The sequence below is a fragment of the Ictalurus punctatus genome, chromosome 17 (genome assembly GCF_001660625.3).
Source record: "Ictalurus punctatus breed USDA103 chromosome 17, Coco_2.0, whole genome shotgun sequence".
Classification (NCBI taxonomy): Eukaryota; Metazoa; Chordata; class Actinopteri; order Siluriformes; family Ictaluridae; genus Ictalurus; species Ictalurus punctatus.
In genome coordinates, this window is record NC_030432.2 from 24,634,778 (window position 1) to 24,656,258 (window position 21,481).

Sequence of the window (21,481 nt, forward strand, 5' to 3'; positions counted from 1 at the left end):
GGGTTGTTTTACTGCTTCAGGGACTGGACAGCTTGCATTCATTGATTCAATTATGAATTCTCAATCACATCAAGGAGTGCTTGAAGATAATTTAAGGTCATCTGTTCAAAAGTTCAAGTTGAACTGAAAGTGAACCATTCAACAGGATAACGATCCTAAGCATACTAGCAAATCCACCAAGGAATGGCTCAAAAAGAAGTAATGGAGGGTTATGGAATAGCCTAGTCAAAGCCCAGATTTGAATCCCATTGAATTGGTGTGAGGCATTTGAAATAAGCAGTACATGCAGGAAAACCCTCAAACATCATGCAACTGCAGGCTCACATTCCCCAACGCAATCTGCAATCGATTAGCGACTGACGCTTAGTAGTGCCTGCTCAGCGTGGCTCAAGGTCTCTTTCCAGAACCTTCACACTGACTGTCCCTCAGTAGTGGAATGAACTTCCGACCTCAATCTGGACAGCAGAATCTCTCAAAAAACAGCTAAAGACCCAACTCTTCCATGAGCACACTAAGCCCTAAAACACAAACCCCACATTAAACAAAAAAACAACAACCTTACACTGGTGTACTAGCCTGGTGGACAATTATGCAAAACGCGTCCAAGAAGTTTTTTTCTGTTAAAGGGGGCAAGCTTCAGAGGCCAAGGGTGTACTTAATTTTTCCATAGAATAATATCACATCTATTGATATTTCTGTTGAATAAATGATTGATGATTGAAAAAGCTAATTTTCCTTGTGGCTTTGTTCAGGTACATCAACTTAATTAATAGGCACTGTTTCAAAGATTATCAAATGTTTGCTTGTCCAAATATGTATTTAAAAAAATAAATTCCATGGGGTGTACTTATTTTTTCACATGATGTTTGAGGGCTTCATTGCATGTACTGCCTGTTACAACATTTCAATTACTAGCAGATCCTGTGATGAAACTTTATTTATTTTTGTGGTCTTTGTTTTGTAATAATCATTCTGCACCTGGACTCTCAACCTTGTCTCTAATAGCAGGTCTTACAATGACTATTCAGTACTTTATGTATTACAACTGACTACCCAGTCCACAATTTTTCAAATGTCAGGAGGCATGTTTGAAAGGGTCTATTAATTTCTCATGTCATATCCAGTTTCAAATGATACATAAGGAGCATGGTTTATAATTGAAGCATAACTTTGCAGTGGCAACAGGAGTGGCATTTTTCACACACTCGTCTGCATATTTTATTTACAGGTGAAAAATCAAATGTGACATTCACTAGATGAAGTGTAACTGGTTGTAGTCTGCGTTGTGTGTTTTATTTTATCCAAAGAAACAGGCGGACCGCAACTGGGTTGACTCTTTGTTTATTCTGACAACACAAACCATCAGTATCCCCGAGTGAATCGCCCTTAAAACTGTGCTCTACAAAATAATCACGATGTGTAACGGTCACATGTTGAAACACAATACAAAAAAATCTTTCAAAAACGAGGGTAAAACAACAAAAATAATTAAACAGGTAAATTAAATAACATTGTACACACAAATTAAAACGAGTACATAAGTATATAAATGATGATTTAAATAAAGATGAAACAAGATTTCTGAGAAATCAAAATTAAATCTACCTCTCCCATTCAACCATAATGCAAAAGGGGGGAGGAGGAGCCAAAACAGGAAATTACACAAATCAACGACACAATGACAATTAAAAGGTAAAGCACTCACACAAGCAGACAGCCACATCAGGTATACACTTTCTCTTGTGTAATTCTACACCTTAAATTTATGGAATATTTTCCATACCCATTACAAAAGCATCAGAGCCAAAACCTCCCTGTTCATCCAAATTGAACTGTAAAATGCTTAGCAAGATCATGCACAACAATCCTTTTTTTATTGCTGAATACCCATGCTAGCACTGTTCAACTTCGACGTTGCGCTTAGCATAACAGTATGGGAGCACCCTTGCGTGCATGCCCGGTATCTGAAGCTTGTGTAAAATCATGCCTCTACTTTTAGGCCTGCCATGATCAGGTGACGTGGCAATTAAGCGTGTCGCATGATATATATATATGGCACCTGTGAACCACGCCGCCAGCCTTATAATCTTCAGTTAGACTGCATGTCTGTTGTTTGTGTGACAAAAGACGCTTCATTTCGACTCTTATTTTCTCAAAATCTCTAAACTTTTCTATCCCTTTTTAAAAAGAAAAGAGAAAGAATGAGCAAGAAAGGATTCAGGAAGTGTGTTATGCCTTGCTCCTGTTTCATCACAGGAGGAAAGGGACACACTTTCTGTGTGAAGTGTGTGCAGACCCTCGACGGGTCAGTCTGTCAGCATCGTGGACATTTCACAATTTGGCAGCTCTGCTCTCGGCTCGCTCTCTTCTCGTCCGAAGGGAGTTGGGTTTCAGAGTTTCACGGATCTGGGCCGGCCACTGCCAAGGCAGCCAGCCGGCTAAGGTCGTGGGGTTCTCGTATGGATTTGGAAGAGAAGCCGGAGATGAGCGCTGCTCTATCTCTTGCTCTATCTTCCAGGTCTGGCTCTCCGCCTGACTTTGGAGCTCGTGTTGTGACTCCTCCTTCCCCTATGGAAAGCCAAAACACCCTTGCTGACTCCAAGGAGTCGGTAGAGGGTGCCACTGCATCAAAAACTGACAACAGCTCTCAAGCTTATAAAGAGCTGCTTGAGGTGATTACTAGGGCGGTTGAAAAATTGAATATAGACTGGCCCGTGGAAGAGGAAGTGGCTCGTAGCAGACTGGATGAGCGCTTCCTCTCCAGTGAAAATAAATATAAATCTCCCTCACACCACAGAAAACTCCCCTTTTTTCCAGAAGTACATGATGAGATATCACACTTCTAGAGAAAACCATACTAGCCTCCCTTAGGGAATGAGGTACATGTTCTATGGCCCCTTTGTCCAAGAGGGAACTTACTTCCTGCGCTAACATTGGGCTCTGCTCTGTGCTGACTACTGTGATGAGCACACCCCTGAACCGGGGGGGTTGAGCTCTGAACTGGTAACCCTTTTCTATGGTAGACAGAAACCATGGAGACACATTTGGCAGTATTTTCCACGCTGCCAAATGGTCTTTCAGTGATGTTAGCTTTTCCACATTCCGTTGGAGGAAAGCATCAGATTTCCGCCGCCCTGTGATAGCTCGCTGACCAGAAAAGGCTGAAAATGTGGGGTGGCCTTGGCCAGGGCAGGCCCTACAGTAGCACTGGGCACTATCTGCCCTAACAACCTCATGTCCCCTGATACATCCCACCGGGGCCCATCAGGCCCGTTCCTTCCTTGCCTGCTTTGCCTTTATGATCATTCTAAGATCAGGCATGTTATCAGGCTGTGGCCGTGGCCGCCTGGTCGCTCTGGCTTTCTGTGGGGGGAGGCGGGCCACCACACTCACCTTCTGTGCCTCCCTTTCACTAGCGCTGGCCCGGGCTACACTCATGGATGCCTGGGCGAATTCGACATGATGGGGAAGGAACTGGCTGAACACCGCCGTTTGCTGTTTTGCCTCGCGAAACCTGTCGGTGATGGCATTGACCAAACAGGCTGGAAGGTTTAACAGGGGCGTCCAACAAGGAGACCTTATCTTTGTCTCCCATCCCTGAGAGGTTGAGCCATAGGTGCCTCTCTGCCACAACCAGGCTACCCATTGAATGGCTGATATGACGGGCCATTTGTTTGGTCACCCGGAGAGATAAATCTGTGGCGGGGTGCAGCTCTGCCACTGCCTCGGGCCCAATTCCCTCCCCAGTATCGAGCTCACTCAGCAGGTCTGCTTGGTAGGCCTGCAACACTGCCACTGTATGCAGTGACCGACAAGCAAGACCCGCTGCCGCATAGGCTTTGCCTACCAATGCCGATGTGGCCTTACATGGCTTAGAGGGTAAAGTTGGCCTCCCTAAATTACCTGCCGTTGATGGAAAGAGGTGGCTCGCAAGCATCTCCTCCACCTTCGGCATCGCAAAATAGCCATGATGCTCACTCCCCATGAGTAATCAGACGTCACGGTTTTATAAACACGGGAGGTTTTTATAGCCGTTATTTCCTGGTCCGAAAAAGATGGGAGTATGCGGCCAATTTTAGATCTGCGTCATCTGAACCGTACTCTTCGGACATACAGGTTCAAGATGCTGACCCTCAAACTTATCGTGCCACAGATTCAGTTCGAGGACTGGTTTGTGAAGATAGATCTGAAAAATGCATATTTCCACATAGGAATATTGCCCAGTCACAGGAAGTTCCTGAGGTTTGCGTTTGGAGACAACGCATACCAATTTCGGGTTCTTCCCTTCGGGCTAGCTTTATCCGCTCACAGCTTCACAAAGTGCATGGATGCTGCTCTGGCTCCCTTGCGACCCCAGGGCATCTGTGTACTAAACTACCTGGATGACTGGTTAATTCTAGCACGATCCAGGGAACTGGCAGTTCAACATCGAGATGTTGTTCTCGCCCACATGAGGATCTTGGGGCTCAGGTTGAACCTCAAGAAAAGTATGCTTTTTCTAGTGCAGAGGACAACTTTTTGGGGGGTTATATGGGATTCTACTACAATGAGGGCGTTTCTATTCCCAACACGCGTAGGATCGATCCTTTCAACTTTGAGCAAGATAAAGTTAGGTCTGTTCATCCCCTCCAGTCTCTATGAGAGACTGTTGGGCCTTATGGCAGCAGCAGCCAATGTCATACCATTGAGCCTATTGCACATGAGACAGTTTCAGTGGTGGCTGAAAAGTCAGGGGTTTCATCCGAGGATTGGCCATATTATTTATAGATTTAAAAAAAAAATTTGATAGCTATTGATGTTCAGACTTTGCTGAGTAATTTGACACTAAATTTTTGAAGATATGGCAAAGAAATCTTAGTTCTCAAAAGTACATTTTGCATATTTTAACCAAATTTGTGTGGGCAAAGCTAAATAAGTCAAAAGGCAAAGGTTTCACTGTACCTCTTACTTGACATGATATGCTTGGTTATAAGCAATTACTAAGGGGTCTTTCAAGTAACCCATCATTCAATTTTTGACGAGAGTTCACTGTTTAATCTACTTCCAGATTAACATAAAGATACAGTATATCAAGTTTCCTGAGAAACAATTAGCTGAAGTGTGTCCCACACCTATGTAGGAGCACACCCAAGACTTTGCATACCAATTCAAAATCGTATTGATTTGTTGATTTGTATGAATCAGTACAGCCAGACATGAGTTACTTCTGCTTGAGTAAATTGAGTAAAGTTTAAGTAAATCGGGCTCCACCAAGCTAGAACTGATAGGCATGTGGTGGCCATATTGTTTAAAAAATATCAACATGTTTTTCATAATTATTGAAGTGCTCAGACTTCTGAGTAGTTTGACACCAATTTTGTAAAGATTGGGGGAAAAAAATCCTAGGACAATTTCTCAAAAGCAGGTTTTTACATATTTTGCACATTAATTAAAAAAGTAGGCAGAACTAAATGGCTTTTGTTTTATTGGGTTTGTTTTGTTGTTGTTGTTTGTTTTGTTTGGGGAAACCAAGGAATAAGTGAAAAAAGATTATTAATTGTAGGACATTCTAAGATATAAAGCAGGATGTAAAACATTTCACTACAGCTCCACTGCTCATCTATAGCCTTAGTAACAGGAGGTGGTACTACCTATTGACCAAAAAATTTTTTTTAGCATTTAAAATTTTTTTTTTAGCATTTACAGTTTACAGTAGAGAAAGAAAAACATGCTTAGCCCCCTAAAAAGTAATGCAATAGAGAATAGAGTGTATATACTTAAAGAAACAACCATCTTGCAGTTGAACATGGTGGAATTCTAGGCCATAAAAACAATAAATATTTGCTAATTAAAAATGTAAAACATTGCAACCCTGGAAAAAAAAAAAAAGTTACTTGAAAAAGTGACAGCAGTGCTCTAACATGATTCATGCATGACCCATGCATAAACTGAAATAGCCAGAAAGGTACACGCATTGGTCTTTTGTATAATTTGGCTGTGCAATTTTATCTTTCGTACACAAAATTACAGTAGTCTGCATTTCCATTTAATACAGAATCTTTGTTTTTATTTGGTTGAACATTTTTTTCTGGCTGATTAATCAGTTTCAACTAATTACATTGCATATTGTAGTTGATAAACCTAAATTTAATAAGACATAGCAGGCACAGATTCATGTTTTCCTGCATTTTAAAATGTTACTGATGTTACTAAATGTAATTACAATTGAAAACAAATTGGATAAGATATAATTTTCTTTAGGTTAAAATACCTTTTCTATTTACCCTCACCTGTCTTTGCTTTAATTTTTTCATTAATGTGTCCTTAATTTCTTTGGTCCTAAAGCAGTAGATGAGTGGATTAATGATGGCAGGGAAAAGACTGTACGTCATTACCACTGCAATATAGAGGTTTGTTTCAAAACGAAATCCAACATTAAGTGCAATATACACAAAACTTCTGGGGAGATAGTACAGGCAGATGATAAATAGCTGTGGAGTACATGTTAAAAAGGCTTTATAGCGTCCATCTTTATTTGAGATTTTCATGACTGAAATAATGATGGCCACATAAGAAAATATGATATAAAATAAAGGACCCCACAGTACAGTCATAGCAATGGCAGTACTAGTGACTTTTATGGCTGTTATGTCTGCACATGCAAGATTTCTTATTGAAACACTGTCACAGTAGCAGTGACGTATAATATTTGGGCCACAATAAGGCACGCTAATGATATGTGCAGTAATGACACCAAGAATGAGGAGGCTTCCTATCCAAAGCACTGAACAAAGAATTGCAATAGTGGTGTGTGTAATCAGAACTGGATATCTCAATGGGTTACATATGGCAACAAATCGATCAAGGGCCATTAATGCCATAAGAAATGATGTGCAAGTCCCAAAATAATGGACAAAATACATTTGTGTAAAACAACCATTGAATGAAATGATCTCTGACATCCAGTACTTAGCAATAATTCCTGGCAGAGTTGTAGTTCCAAATCCAAGATCTGATATTGCAAGATTACAGAAGATGATGTACGTTGGCTTCTGAAGACTTTTTTCACATGCCACAAATACAAGGATGAAAACGTTCCCAGATGCCAGCATCAGATAAATGAAGAAGAAAAAGGTTCCTACCAATCCATAATACTTAGCAGGAATTCCTGTGAATCCTTCAATGACAAATTCAGGAATATTGGTCGTGCTGTTTTTGTACAGTGTTTCAGTATAGATAGACATCTGACAAAAAAGAGCATAATTGTTTACCATATATTTTACACAAGACTACAGTTAAAAAATCTTTCTTGGTTTAAAATGAATTTTTCATTTAGTGAAATCATATATGTATATGTGGAAGATACAAAATATAATAAAGATATATAAAAGATACTGTATCCACAACACTTGAATCATACCTTCCCTAAATTTTGATCCAGGCTCTTACAAAGCTGCCCACAGACTGAGGGATGGGCCTTTTAAACCCTCACTGTTGAGGCTTTGCGCATACTTTTGACGTAATTATTTGTATCTGACCATACCTTTTGCAAGTAAACCCACTTGCTTTACATATTCAGACTGCATGATTGCTAGATACAGTATGCACTATGATTTCAAGAAATCTTGAGCTCCTGTCTGTGGCCAGTTGATGACGGAGTGATGTTGCTTCCACTTGTGGATAATGGCCCCAATGGTGCTTACTGGAAGATTCAGAAGTTTTGAAATACATCTGTGTCTGATTCCATCAATATGTTTTGCAGCAATAAGGTTGCAAAGGTCTTTGCAGAACTCTTTGCTTTCACCCTTCATGAGATGTTTCTTGTGTGACCCCTCTGTAACGAAAAGACTTTTTATATACCATCAATTTATTAATATTAATTAGTTAATAGCTGATATTAATTTGCACAGAAAGGGGGTATAATAACTTACGGATTTCAGCTGGTTCCTTGCCTTACCTTGCCTTGGAGAACTGCTTTTTCTTACTGTGTTCAATATTTTTTTCTTGTGTCATTCCAATTTATTACACATAACTTTATTTATGGACTTAAATGTTGTGAATTCTTTATACTTCCAGATTTCTTGAGTTAATACTGATTTCTGGTGAAAATTTCATGTGAATAGCCTCATTGGAAATATATTTACTGAAAAAAATGTTGACACTTTCAATACTTATTTCCCCTACTGTACATTCCCAACGCAATCTGCAATCGATTAGCAACCGACGCTTAGTAGTGCCTGCTCAGCGTGGCTCAAGGTCTCTTTCCAGAACCATCTCACTGACTGTCCCTCAGTGGTGGAATTAACTTCCAACCTCAATCCGGACAGCAGAATCTGTCAAAAAATAGCTATAGACCCACCTCTTCCGTGAGCACACTAAACCCTAAAACACAAACCCCACATTATCTTTCAAAAAATCAACAACAAAAAACAATCTTACACTGGCTTTTATACCTGTATTCTGCATACTCTGCTTTTCTATAACTAACTTAAAAATCTTGTACGGGAGCACTACTTGTATTGTTCTCTAGTTGATATATCGCTTTGCTTGTATTTCCTCATTTGTAAGTCGCTTTGGAAAAAAGCATCTGCTAAATGAATAAATGTAAATGTAACTGAAAGAATACTGCCTGTATGAGTGGTCAAAAATTCCAGCAAGCCTGGTGGACAATTACGCAAAACACGTCCAAGGAGTAATTTCTGTTAAAGGGAGCAAGCTTCAGAGGCCAAGGGTGTACTTAATTTTTCCATAGAAAAATATCACATCTATTGATATTTCTGTTGAATAAATGATTGAAAAAACTAATTTTCCTTGTGGCTTTGTTCAGGTACATCAACTTAGGCACTGTTTCAAAGATTATCAGATGTTTGCTTGTCCAAAATATGTATTAAAAAAATAAATTTCATGGGGTGTACTTATTTTTTCACATGATGTTTGAGGGCTTTCTTGCATGTATTGCCTGTTATAACATTTCAATTACTAGCAGATCCTGTGATGGAACTTTATTTATTTTTGTGGTCTTTGTTTTGTAATAATCATTCTGCACCTGGAGCCTCAACCTTGTCTTTAATAGCAGGTCTTACAATGACTATTCAGTACTTTATGTATTACAACGGACTACCCAGTCCACAATTTTTCAAATGTCAGGAGGCATGTTTGAAAGGGTCTATCTATTTCTCATATCATATCCAGCTTCAAATGATACATAAGAAATACATGAAGGGCATGGTTTATAACTGAAGCATAACTTTGCAGTGGCAATGGGAGTGGCATTTTTCACACACTCGCCTGCATATTTTATTTACAGGTGAAAAATCAAGTGTGACATTCACTAGATGAAGCATCAGAGCCAAAACCTCCCTGTTTATCCGAATCGAACTGTAAAATGCTTAGCAAGATCACACACAACAATCGGTTATTTATTTATTTATTTATTTTTTATTGCTGAATACCCATGCTAGCACTGTTTTGCAGGATAGTGAAATAGCACATACAGTCTTCATTTAAGTGTGGCTTGATTGAATGCCATTACAGTAACAATTCAAAATGCTAAAAAGAAGAAAATTTCTCTTCATAGTTAGAACAATATATCTAATAATAATTTGTAAAGTAAATGAGTAAAACAAAAGAGGCAATTGTGAGTTTCTCTCACAACTCCATTTGAAAACCAAGAGACCCATTCTGGGGTTGTGACTCTAAATGTGGGAACCCCTGTGTTATGGAAACAATATCAAAGTATGTTAAATAATTTACAATTTGGTACATGTAGCTGTTAAACCTACTCTGTAATACCAGTTTGGGTTCCCCCAATTTTCTCCTCAGTTTATTCTTTGCTGATTCCAACCGACCAGCGAAATATTCCCCATCATATACCCTGCCTTTACCAACCAGGCAGGGTGAAGGCCAAGGCAGGGTGCCTTTACCAACCAGGCAGGGTGAAGGCTAAGGCAGGGTGCCTTTCCCAACCAGGCAAGGTGAAGGCTAAGATGTGCTTCATCTGACACATGTGAAGCCAGCCAGCCGCATTTTTTTCAAACTGCTGCTCATGTTGGGTCACAGGAAAGTGCTACCTTCCCTCTTGCACATATACTTATATGAGCTCACAGATGCCCATGATTGGTTAGTGTCATTGTGATTGACAATGGAGAGAGAGAGTATGCCACCCCTCCCACTCAACGAGAATGGCCAATTTTGCTTTTATGGAGTCCCTGCCACAGACAACTTTGGCATGAGTGTATAGGCCTGTAAATACCCTGTATTTACAGAATCATATTTATTTAGTGTGTTTTGTTACAACGGTCTTTTTGTGCAAAGCTTTGGGTAGTTTTGTACTCTAGTTTTATTATTTGCACTGCAAAAGGTGAATTGCTGACATATTAAATGTCCCAAATAAAAGAGATTGAGATCCAGATGATGTTTTTGGCTCATTATCCACTGCATTGTTATGTGAGATGTTGCACTTCCCATACCATATACTGGCTTGTCCCATTGAGTCATTGCCAGAAATGTAGAATGCTTTTTAACCCTATGGAGGTCTTTGAATTACATACACAATGTGGAATGGTCTTCCTGAAGTTAGTAGCTAACGGTAATTATTAAAGCAGCATATAGGTGATTTCTTAGCCAACTGATGAACGCTAGTGGACATGCAGCATGCAGGGAAGACTGTATTGTTAAAACAAAAGATTAAAATTAGCTGGCTATGAGAATGCACAGCTCTCCTAACATCAACTGTGGTCTGAGAACCTATTCATTCAAAGAATGGGCTGACTTCCTTATACGGTCATTATTATTATTCTGTGCTATTTTGTAGTTGGTGAAGGCCCTGAATTCCCACAATGAAAATAAAGAATCAATTCCATTCATTAATATTTATTATTGTTTGCAAATTATGTTGCAAAAAAATTAGTTTTATCCATTAACATGGCAATTATTCCACAGAAACCTTTTAAAGAATAACAAAATTACTCAGAAATATATGATCTGCTATGTGAAGGGCCAAGCCCCCTTTGCAAATAGTGCCCCTAGTGGCTAATTCTGGCCAAGTTGTGTATTACACTAAAGCAACCATAGATGATGGCAATTCACGGCTAACACTGAAACACAACTAGTATAATTCAAAATCCATCTAAAATGCAATTTGTTATAACTGTTTAAATTAAAGTTACTTAAGCTCTGTCATGGATTTTTTTACTGGCATGAGGTGGCCATGTTGTTTACAAATGCAAAATATAATAAATATTGACTTGCCACTTACTTTTTTTTTATTGATATAGCAAAAAATATTTATGCAGTAAGCCACAGAATCAGGAGAAAGAAAGTCTCACAATACACCTTATTGTGTACACCTTATTCTTAAGAGACATGCTTGTTTTGGTTGCATTAACACTAGCAACCCTTAGTGATTTATTTGAGTGAGATTGCATCAGCTACTCGCAAATCCATACAGGGATGTGCCATTCAAGTCTGGTGTACATAGCTCAATGATAACTCTGTCATGTTTGATTGGCATGTGGTGCCCATATTATTTATAGATTTTTAAAAAAAATGATAGTTATTGATGTTCAGACTTTGCTGAGTAATTTGACACCAAATTTGTGAAGATATGGCAAAGAAATCTTAGTTCTCAAAAGTACATTTTGCATATTTTAACCAAATTTGTGTGGGCAGAGCTAAATAACCCAAAAGGCAAAGGTTTCACTGTACCTCTTACTTGACAAGATATGCTTGCTTTTAAGCAATTACTAAGGGGTCTTTCAAAGAACCCATCATTCAATTTTTGTGATGATAGTTCAATGTTTAGTCCACTTCCAGATTAACATAAAGATACAGTATATTCTCTCACTCATATTTTTCTCTCTCGCTCATCCCCCCCCCCCCCCCCCCCCCCCCCTTTTTTTTTAAAGGGATAGAAAAGCTCTGAGATTTTGAAAAAAGATAGCGAGGAAATTAAATGTCTTTTTGTTTCATTACACAAACAACCAACATGCAGTCTTTCGCTGAAGATAACAAAGTCTGATAGCGCGGTTCACAGGTGCCATATTTATATCACGTGACGCGTTTAATTGCCACGTCGCCTGATCATGGCAAGCCTATAAATAGGCATGATTTTATACAAGCTTCAGATACCGGTCGCGCGAGAGAGGTGCTCCCATAGTGTTATGCTAAACGCAACCTTGAAGTTCCCTTTGAAAGGGAACAATATATATTTGCTAATTAAAAATATAAAACATTGCAACCCTGGAAAAGTTACTTGAAAAAGTGACAGCAGTGCTCTAACATGATTCATGCATGACCCATGCATAAACTGAAATAGCCAGAAAGGTACACGCATTGGTGTTTTGTATAATTTGGCTGTGCAATTTTATCTTTCGTACACAAAATTACAGTAGTCTGCATTTCCATTTAATAAAGAATCTTTGTTTTTATTTGGTTGAACATTTTTTTCTGGCTGATTAATCAGTTTCAACTAATTACATTGCATATTTTAGTTGATAAACCTAAATTTAATAAGACATAGCAAGCACAGATTCACATTTTCCTGCATTTTAAAATGTTACTGATGTTACTAAATGTAATTACAATTGAAAACAAATTGGATAAGATCATTTTCTTTAGGTTAAAATACTTTTTCTATTTACCCTCACCTGTCTTTGCTTGATTTTTTTTTTTTTGATTAATGTGTCCTTAATTTCTTTGGTCCTAAAGCAGTAGATGAGTGGATTAATGTGGGCAGGGAAAAGACTGTACATCATTACCATTGCAATACAGAGGTTTGTTTAAAAATGAAATCCAACAAAAAATGTTACATACACAAAACTTCTGGGGAGATAGTAAAGGCAGATGACAGCCTCACCTGTCTTTGTTTTAATTTCTTCGTTAATGTTTCCTTAATTTCTTTGGTCCTAAAGCAGTATATGAGTGGATTGATGAGAGAGGGGAAAAGACTGTACATCATTACCACTGCAATGCGGAGGTTTGATTCCACACGAAATCCAACATTAAATGCAATATACACAAAAGTTCTGGGGAGATAGTACAGGCAGATGATAAATAGCTGTGGAGTACATGTTAAAAAGGCTTTATAGCGTCCACCTTTATTTGAGATTTTCATGACTGAAATAATGATGGCCACATAAGAAAATATAATATAAAATAAAGGACCCCATAGTACAGTCATAGCTATGGCAAAAGTAGTGTCTTTTATGGCTGTTATGTCTGCACATGCTAGATTTCTTACTGAACTATGGTCACAGTAGCAGTGACGTATAATATTTGGGCCACAGTAAGGCACACTAAGGGTATATGCAGTAATGACACCAAGAATGAGGAGGCTTACTATCCAAAGCACTGAACAAAGAATCACAATAGTGGTGTGTGTAATCAGAACTGGATATCTCAATGGGTTACATATGGCAACAAATCGATCAAGGGCCATTAATGCCATAAGAAATGAGGTGCAAGTCCCAAAATAATGGACAAAATACATTTGTGTAAAACAACCATTGAATGAAATGATCTCTGACATCCAGTACTTAGCAATGATTCCTGGCAGAGTTGTAGTTCCAAATCCAAGATCTGATATTGCAAGATTACAGAAGATGATATATGTTGGCTTCTGAAGACTTTTTTCACATGCCACAAATACAAGGATGAAAACGTTCCCAGATGCCAGCATCAGATAAATGAAGAAGAAAAAGGTTCCTACCAATCCATAATACTTAGCAGGAATTCCTGTGAATCCTTCAAGGACAAATTCAGGAATATTGGCCGTGCTGTTTTTGTACAGTGTTTCAGTATAGATAGACATCTGACAAAAAAGAGCATAATTGTTTACCATATATTTTACACAAGACTACAGTTAAAAAATCTTTCTTGGTTTAAAATGAATTTTTCATTTAGTGAAATCATATATGTATATGTGGAAGATACAAAATATAATAAAGATATATAAAAGATACTGTATCCACAACACTTGAATCATACCTTCCCTAAATTTTGATCCAGGCTCTTACAAAGCTGCCCACAGACTGAGGGATGAGCCTTTTAAACCCTCACTGTTGAGGCTTTGCGCATACTTTTGACGTAATTGTTTGTATCTGACCATACCCTTTGCGAGTAAACCCACTTGCTTTACATATTCAGACCGCATGATTGCTAGATACAGTATGCACTATGATTTCGAGCCACTACCTTTCCATAAATATTCAGCATTCTTATTAACAAAGAACAACTATTTTGATTAAATATGTCACCGTAGGGTACAGCTAACTTTGCTTTAAAATGCACAGTTATCAACATATCCTGCTTTACTGTAGCTTTTTGACAGCTTGACATATTCAAGCTATTCTTTCAGGATGTTTTAGCAGATATGTTGTTTTCTAATATATTCCAAGCCTTTTTTTCTTTCTAATGAGCAGCATTTTGCATTTCCCTCAATTTGGGCCCACAGAACTAATTTAACCATGAGGTTGAAGTGCTGTTACTTCGGAACATGTCTGAAAATATAAATCATCAGGCTCACCTATTCAGCATGTTTCTAAATCCAGCTTGAATCTAAGGACATTTTTACACTTGGTCTGAACAATCGACTGTGCTCTCTGGATGGATTTTGGGCTTATTTGGGGGCAGGGTTCATCCTCACATATTTGCTGTCAAGTAGAAGAATTCTTACCGAACCATGACTCGATTGTGTAGTTCCACACATCACTTTCCATACGCCTTTTAATGTATAACATAATGGAATTATTCAAATACATGTTTTAAACACTAGTAAATAGATTCCAGTTACAAAATATTTACACATGATGTTATGATGTAAAAGTAACTATATATTGCAATGTAATGTTATTTACCTTGACATAAATATATACAAAAGAAGTCTCCAAGAAGCCCACAATTTCATCACAGGATCTGCCAATAAGTCTTGCAATTGTTGGTATCAAAGTGCATGCGTCTACAATCAGAAAGAGATCGCACAAATTTGTCCTGCATGGGAGGTGTCCCAGGAAAAAACCTTTGCAAGACTACAGTTTGCCAATGAGGATATAAGCAAAGACCAAACCTTTTGGAATACTGTTCTCTGGACAGACAAATCAAAGATAGAGTTGTTTGGCCACAGTAACAGCAGACATGTTTGGTGCAGACCAAAGAGAGCTTTTCAGGAGAAGCACCTCATACCAACTGTGAAGCATGGTGGTGGAAATGGTTTGTTTCACTGCCTCAGCTTGCATTCATTGATTCAATTATGAATTCTGCATCATATCAAGAGTGCTTGAAGATAATTTAAGGTCATCTGTTCAAAAGTTGAAGTTGAACTGAAAGTGGACCTTTCAACAGGATAATGATCCTATGCATACTAGCAAATCCAACAAGGAATGGCTCAAAAATAAGTAATGGAGAGTTATGGAATGGCCTAGTCAAAGCCTGGATTTGAATCCCATTGAAATGGTGTGAGGGATTTGAAATAAGCAGTACATGCAGGAAAACCCTCAAACATCATGCAACTGCAGGCTTACGTTCCCCAACGCAATCTGCAATCGATTTGTAATGCTTAGTAGTGCCTGCTCAGCGTGGCTCAAGGTCCCTTTCCAGAACCTTCACATGGACTGTCCCTTAGTGGTGGACTGAACTTCCAACCTCAATCTAGACAGCAGAATCTGTCAAAAAACGGCTAAAGACCCACCTCTTCCATGAGCACATAACTAAATCCTAAACGCAAACCCCACATTATCTTAAAAAACTAAAAAAAACAAAACACAACCTTACACTGGCTTTTACACCTCTACTCTGCGCACTCTGCTTTTCTCGAACTAAATTAAAAATCTTGTATGATAGCACTACTTGTATTGTTCTCCACTTGATATATCGCTTTGCTTGTATTTCTTCATTTCATTCAGTAAATCGCTTTGGAAAAAAGCATCTTCTAAATGAATAAATGTAAATGTAACTGAAAGAATATTGCCTGGATGGAAAATTACACAGTAGGAAAATGAACTAGGAATAAAACCACTGCAGAAAGAAACACTGAATCATTACATAGCAGTGAAGATTTCATGAAATTTTTCATTGGTAAGATTGAAAATATTAGATGTGAAATTCAGGCTATTCAATCAAAACCAGACAGTATTATAATTAACCCTATAGATGATAATATAGCAATATCAGATCAATGTTTAGAATGTTTTACTCTTCTTAGAGAGACCGAACTAGCTTTATTAATTTCTTAAGCAAATTGCATACTAGATCCTGTACCTACATCTTTCATTATCATAGAGATTTGTCCTGGAGTAATTGAACCACTTTTAAATATAATCAATTCTTCCCTTAGCACTGGCTATGTACCTAAATCACTTAAATTAGTAGTTTTTAAATCCCTGATTAAAAAACCTGACCTTGACCCCTTTCAACTGTCCAGATATAGAACTATATAAAATCTCCCCTTCATCTCCAAGATCTTAGAAAAGGTTGCAGCACAGCAGCTATGCTCGTACTTGCATAGGAATAACATTCATGAAATGTAACAGTCAGGATTTAGACCTCATCATAGCACAGAGACAGCGTTAGTTAAAGTAGTAAATGACCCACTACTGGCCTCTGATCAGGGTTGTGTCTCGTTGCTTGTGTTACTTGACCTTAGTGCAGCTTTTGAAGTGCAGCTTTTGAACCCCCCCAGCGGCGGTCCGGAGGCCCTGTGTGAGAGTTGTCTCTCACTGTAACGGAAAACGAGGCGGTATCCGCCGGGCAGCAGACAGGCGGAGCACCATACCCAGCAGGATTGAAAGTTGGGACGACGCCCCCAGCAGCACTGGAACGCTAGACAGCTTCCCCGGCTGGACAGGGCAGCAGGACGGCCTCCTCAGCTGGGCTGGACAGTGGGACAGCTTCCTCAAGAGATGAGACCTCCCCGCATGTCTCTGGGTGGAGCTCCAAGGTAGCCATGTTAACCTCGGGCTGGAGCTCCACAGCTGAGACCTCCCCATGGGTCTCGAGCTGGAGCTCTGAGGCCGTCATGTTGACTTCAGACGGGGGTCCAGAGGTTGCCATGTTAACCTTGAGCTGGAGTTGCCGTTGCCCCCCCCAAAAAAAACTTCTAGGCCAGCCTTCGGTTCTGGGCTGGGTAGCGTGGTGTAATTCCCCTGCAGTGGGATGCTCCAGGAGATCGGGTAGCTCTGCTGGCCATGTGGCGCGGCGTAGTTCTGCATGGGAGGGCGATGTGGCGCGTAGCCACAGTCTCAGTGTTTAAGTCTAGGCTTAAAACGTATTTGTTTACTCAAGCCTACCCTGACTAGACTTTCTGTTATGCTAAGCACAGTCCTAATAATCTTTTCTCTCCCTCTCTCCTTCTGTCAAGCCACACATGATTTTATGGAGACACTAGAGATCCTGATCCTCTCTTCTCTCCGGACCTGCCTGTCCTACCTGTGGATGGAGCTCTCATCTACTCCAACTCCAGATTTCTGGGACTACGGCTGCTCCTAAGGCCAAACAGACTTTATATAAATCCATAATTAACTTTTCACACTATCTGTTGTTACCCAGATGAGGATGGGTTCCCTTCTGAGTCGGGTTCCTCTCAAGGTTTCTTCCTCTTAAAACATCTTAGGGAGTTTTTCCTTGCCACAATCGCCACTCAATGGCTTGCTCAGTTGGGCTAAATTTGCACCTTTAATATTTATATACCATGTTGATATTTCTGTAAAGCTGCTTTGAGACAATATCTATTGTAAAATGCGCTATACAAATAAAAGTGAATTGCATTGAACGAGTGGTCAAAAATTCCAGTAAGCCTTGTGCACAATTATGCAAAACGAGTACAAGGAGTAATTTCTGTTAAAGGGGGCAAGCTTCAGAGGCCAAGGGTGTGCTTAATTTTTCCATAGAAAAATATCACATCTACTGATATTTCTGTTAAATAAATGACTGATGACTGAAAAAGTTAATTTCCTTGTGGTTTTGTTCAGGTACATCAACTTAATTAATAGGCACTGTTTCAAAGATTATCAAATGTTTGCTTGTCCAAACATGTATTAAAAAATAAATTCCATGGGGTGTACTTATTTTTTCACATGATCGTTGAGGGCTTTCTTGCATGTACTGCCTGTTACAACATTTTAATTACTAGCAGATCCTGTGATGAAACTTTATTTATTTTGTGGGCTTTGTTTTGTAATAAGCATTCTGCACCTGGAGTCTCAACCTTCTAATAGCAGGTCTTACAATGACTATTCAGTACTTTAAGTATTACACTGCACTTTATTCATAATGTATTACATTAAAATGTACTATAATTGCGCAAAAAAAATCACAAACCTTGCAAAGGAGATACATGAAAAAGCTGTGTAAGTACACAGAGTGGTTGAAGAAAAACAGAAAACAGGTGAGTTAGAATTCAGGTGCATGTGAGCATTGTAATGTCGGCTGGATTCGAAGTTGCTGCTGAATGGGTAGTGGGTCTGTATATGATAATCATCCATAAATTCTATTTTGTATGGTGGACACATACTAAAATCAAATTTAATAAAGATATATTACACTAAAAAGCGTAATCTAAATTTGCTTTAAAATATTGGAATATTGGCAGAAAATTATGGCTAATTGTTATAAATGAATTCTGAGCATTAATACCTTATTGTATCTCTGGTTTCAACATGTTGCTTCTCTGTTTTTTATCCTGTTTGCCTGTTTGACCATGGACTGTTTTTTTTTTTTTTTTTTAATTCTCACTTTTAATAAAAGTACATTATATTTTCAAGCTTTGAGTGATATTGAATTAAGCATGTTAAAGCATGGAATATACTTGGCTTTGCCCACTTGTGAAAAATAAATTGAACATTTGTGGTTTAAGTACTGTGTGTTTATTTACCTGCCCATTTCAAAATACATATTTAGAATTTTTCCAAAGAATTAAGATTATTATCAGCTGAACTCAGGCATGATGTGTGAATCCAATTACAGTACAAACCAGTACAAAAACCCAGTCCACATGTACCATAATATATTTCAAGATCTTTCATATTAGGTCAAGCTAACTTGGCCTTTTTTTACTTTTCTTATAAAGATTTTCTTAACTTCTTCTGTTTTTAAACTGTAGAGTAAAGGGTTGATCATTGGCGGTAACAGGCTATACAGCATAATGATGGCTATTTGCAAATCAGCATTAAAGGTGATACCTATATTCGCAGCCAAGTAATTAAAACACCTGGGTAAGAAGAAGAGTGCAATTATAATAAGTTGAGAACTACATGTGGAAAAAACCTTTAGCCTCCCATGTGCACTTGATATTTGTAGGACAGCTAAAATAATACAGGAGTAGGAGAACACAATAATGGCAAGAGATCCCAACAGTACTACCATGGCATAAACAAAAGCAGGAAAACTATATGGAGTCCTGTCAGTGCATGCAAGTCGGGTAACAGATACATGATCACAATAGCATTGAACAATGGTGTTGGCTCCACAGTAAGGGAGGGGGGAAGCCCGAACAACCATCATTATAATGCTAGAATGAGCAAAAATCCAGACTACAATGGACATAATTAATATATTTCTATTTGACATAATAGAATGGTAACGAAATGGGTAGCAGACTGCTATATATCGATCTATGGCCATTACAGCTAGTGTGTATGAATTGACTGTACCAAAATAATGCACTAAGTACATCTGAAAAAAACAAGCTGCAAAAGAAATGGTCCCATCTTGGAACCAATATCGAGCAATGATCTTTGGTAAGGTGCATGTACTGAACAATACATCAGACATCACGAGGCTTATATAAATAAAATACATTGGTTTATGAAGACTTCTGTTTGTTGCAAACAACAGAAGAAAAATTCCATTCCCTATCAAGATGCACATATAAATTAAGAACATAAATGCAGATACAAGGGCATAGTAGTTAGGATGAAGTCCAGGAAAACCAACAATGAAAAAGTCCTTCACAAAGGTCATGTTTCCTCCTGACATTATCGGATGTCCTTAAAGAGAAAATTTCAGATTTACTGCAGATATATTCCAGCATCTTACAGCATGGGTGTACACTGTGTAAATTAATAAAATTGACTTATAAATTAAAATGGTTAGAAAATAATAATAATAATAATAATAAAAAGCTTAAATTTTTGTTATATTACATTTCTCTTTATTTTAGATAAATTTTGATATTACACTAGATTTCGAATTAAATGACAATGAAATAATTAATTATCAAAAGACATTAACACATTATGGATTCTCTCTATACCTTTACAGATTCATAGCACATCAGGAAATGTGTCCGTGCTCCAGGGCAATTTATTTATCTTAACACATAGTGTACATGTCACATGTACAGTAAATCTCCTGAGACTTGTGTAAGAAGCTACCTTTTAATCTCTAAAAATAGTGTAAATAAGCCATGTTATTTGAGACATCCTTACTGACAATTTTGTTGGACTGTTGTCAAATAATAAAAATGATGACTAGTCCTTTTTTCATGTAAATTAGAGCATTAATGAAGCATAACATAAAACTACTGGTCAGGTTAAACACAGATGGCTGGTGGTAATATTTGATGAGTGGGTTAACATCTAATATCATTCAATAGGCCCTCTATTGCAGCTGACAATTCCCCTGCCAGTGAAATACCAGCCCTGGAGAATAAGGGGCTGATGGTGGGTGTAATTGAGGACCTGGGAACAGTGACAGATGCAACATCAGTCAATGGGGGTTGGAATGCAGGGTGACATCGGGGAGCAGATGTGGATCTCAGAACACTCCAGCCCTACTTGGAAAGGAAGGAGATACCTGTAGCACAAGAATAGAAGGAAATGCCTAAACAGGAATTAAGAAAGACGTCTGGAATAGACTATGCCTAAGAGGTGGGGTTATTTGCCTTACCATAAAAAAAATCCCTTGACCCATGAGACCATCTATCAAATCAGATAGAGTCTCTTTTTGAGGCTTGCCATAAAGAGGCTGGCACACTGCAAAATTATGCCTGATTGCAAAGCACCGTTAGTCTCATATATTACATTGTGCTCCCCTTCATATAAGCTTTACAGATCATTATTGGAAAGGGTTTAAACATTTTTCATTCTTGCTCATTGAACCATAAACAATTATTACACATGCACCTGTGGAACAGCCCTTAACACACAAACAGAGGACACTAAAGAGACCTTTCTACTGTCTCTGAAAAACACCAGAAGAAAGATACTTAGGGTGCCTGCTCATCTGCATGAACATCCCATAGGCCTGCTGTAGGGAGGCATGAGGACTGCAGATGTGGACAGAGCAATAAACTGCAAGATGCCTAAGACAGTGCCACAAGGAGACAGGAAGAACAGCTGACCATCCTTTTAGTGGCAAACTACAAAGTGTAACCATGTGTCCCCCCCAGACGTGATCGAGAACTTGCAAATGCCTTGGTGGAAGAGTAGGGTAACATCTCACAGCAAGAACTGACAAATCTGCTGCAGTCCATGAGGATGAGATGCACTGTAGTACTTAAAGCAGCTGG

General features: G+C 38.6%; 3 protein-coding genes across 3 annotated transcripts; all 3 read right to left on the reverse strand.

The window, feature by feature from the left end:
- Positions 1–3,264: 3,264 nt before the first annotated feature.
- LOC108277544 (olfactory receptor 10A3-like) lies at positions 3,265–7,223 on the reverse strand. Its single transcript, XM_017490368.3, has 2 exons — positions 6,251–7,223; positions 3,265–3,542 (listed from the first exon to the last, which is right to left on the reverse strand). The coding sequence occupies exons 1-2, from the start codon at positions 7,221–7,223 to the stop codon at positions 3,265–3,267; spliced, it is 1,251 nt and encodes a 416-aa protein (XP_017345857.3).
- A 5,561-nt stretch (positions 7,224–12,784) lies between these two features.
- On the reverse strand, positions 12,785–13,789 carry LOC108277543 (olfactory receptor 2AT4-like). The gene has a single exon (XM_017490367.3). It carries the CDS (start codon positions 13,787–13,789, stop codon positions 12,785–12,787), a length of 1,005 nt encoding a protein of 334 aa, XP_017345856.1.
- Positions 13,790–14,883: 1,094 nt separating this feature from the next.
- On the reverse strand, positions 14,884–19,947 carry LOC108277454 (olfactory receptor 2AT4-like). Its single transcript, XM_017490226.2, has 3 exons — positions 19,027–19,947; positions 16,973–17,037; positions 14,884–14,935 (listed from the first exon to the last, which is right to left on the reverse strand). Exons 1-3 carry the CDS (start codon positions 19,945–19,947, stop codon positions 14,884–14,886), a joined length of 1,038 nt encoding a protein of 345 aa, XP_017345715.2.
- Between the last annotated feature and the right edge of the window lie 1,534 nt (positions 19,948–21,481).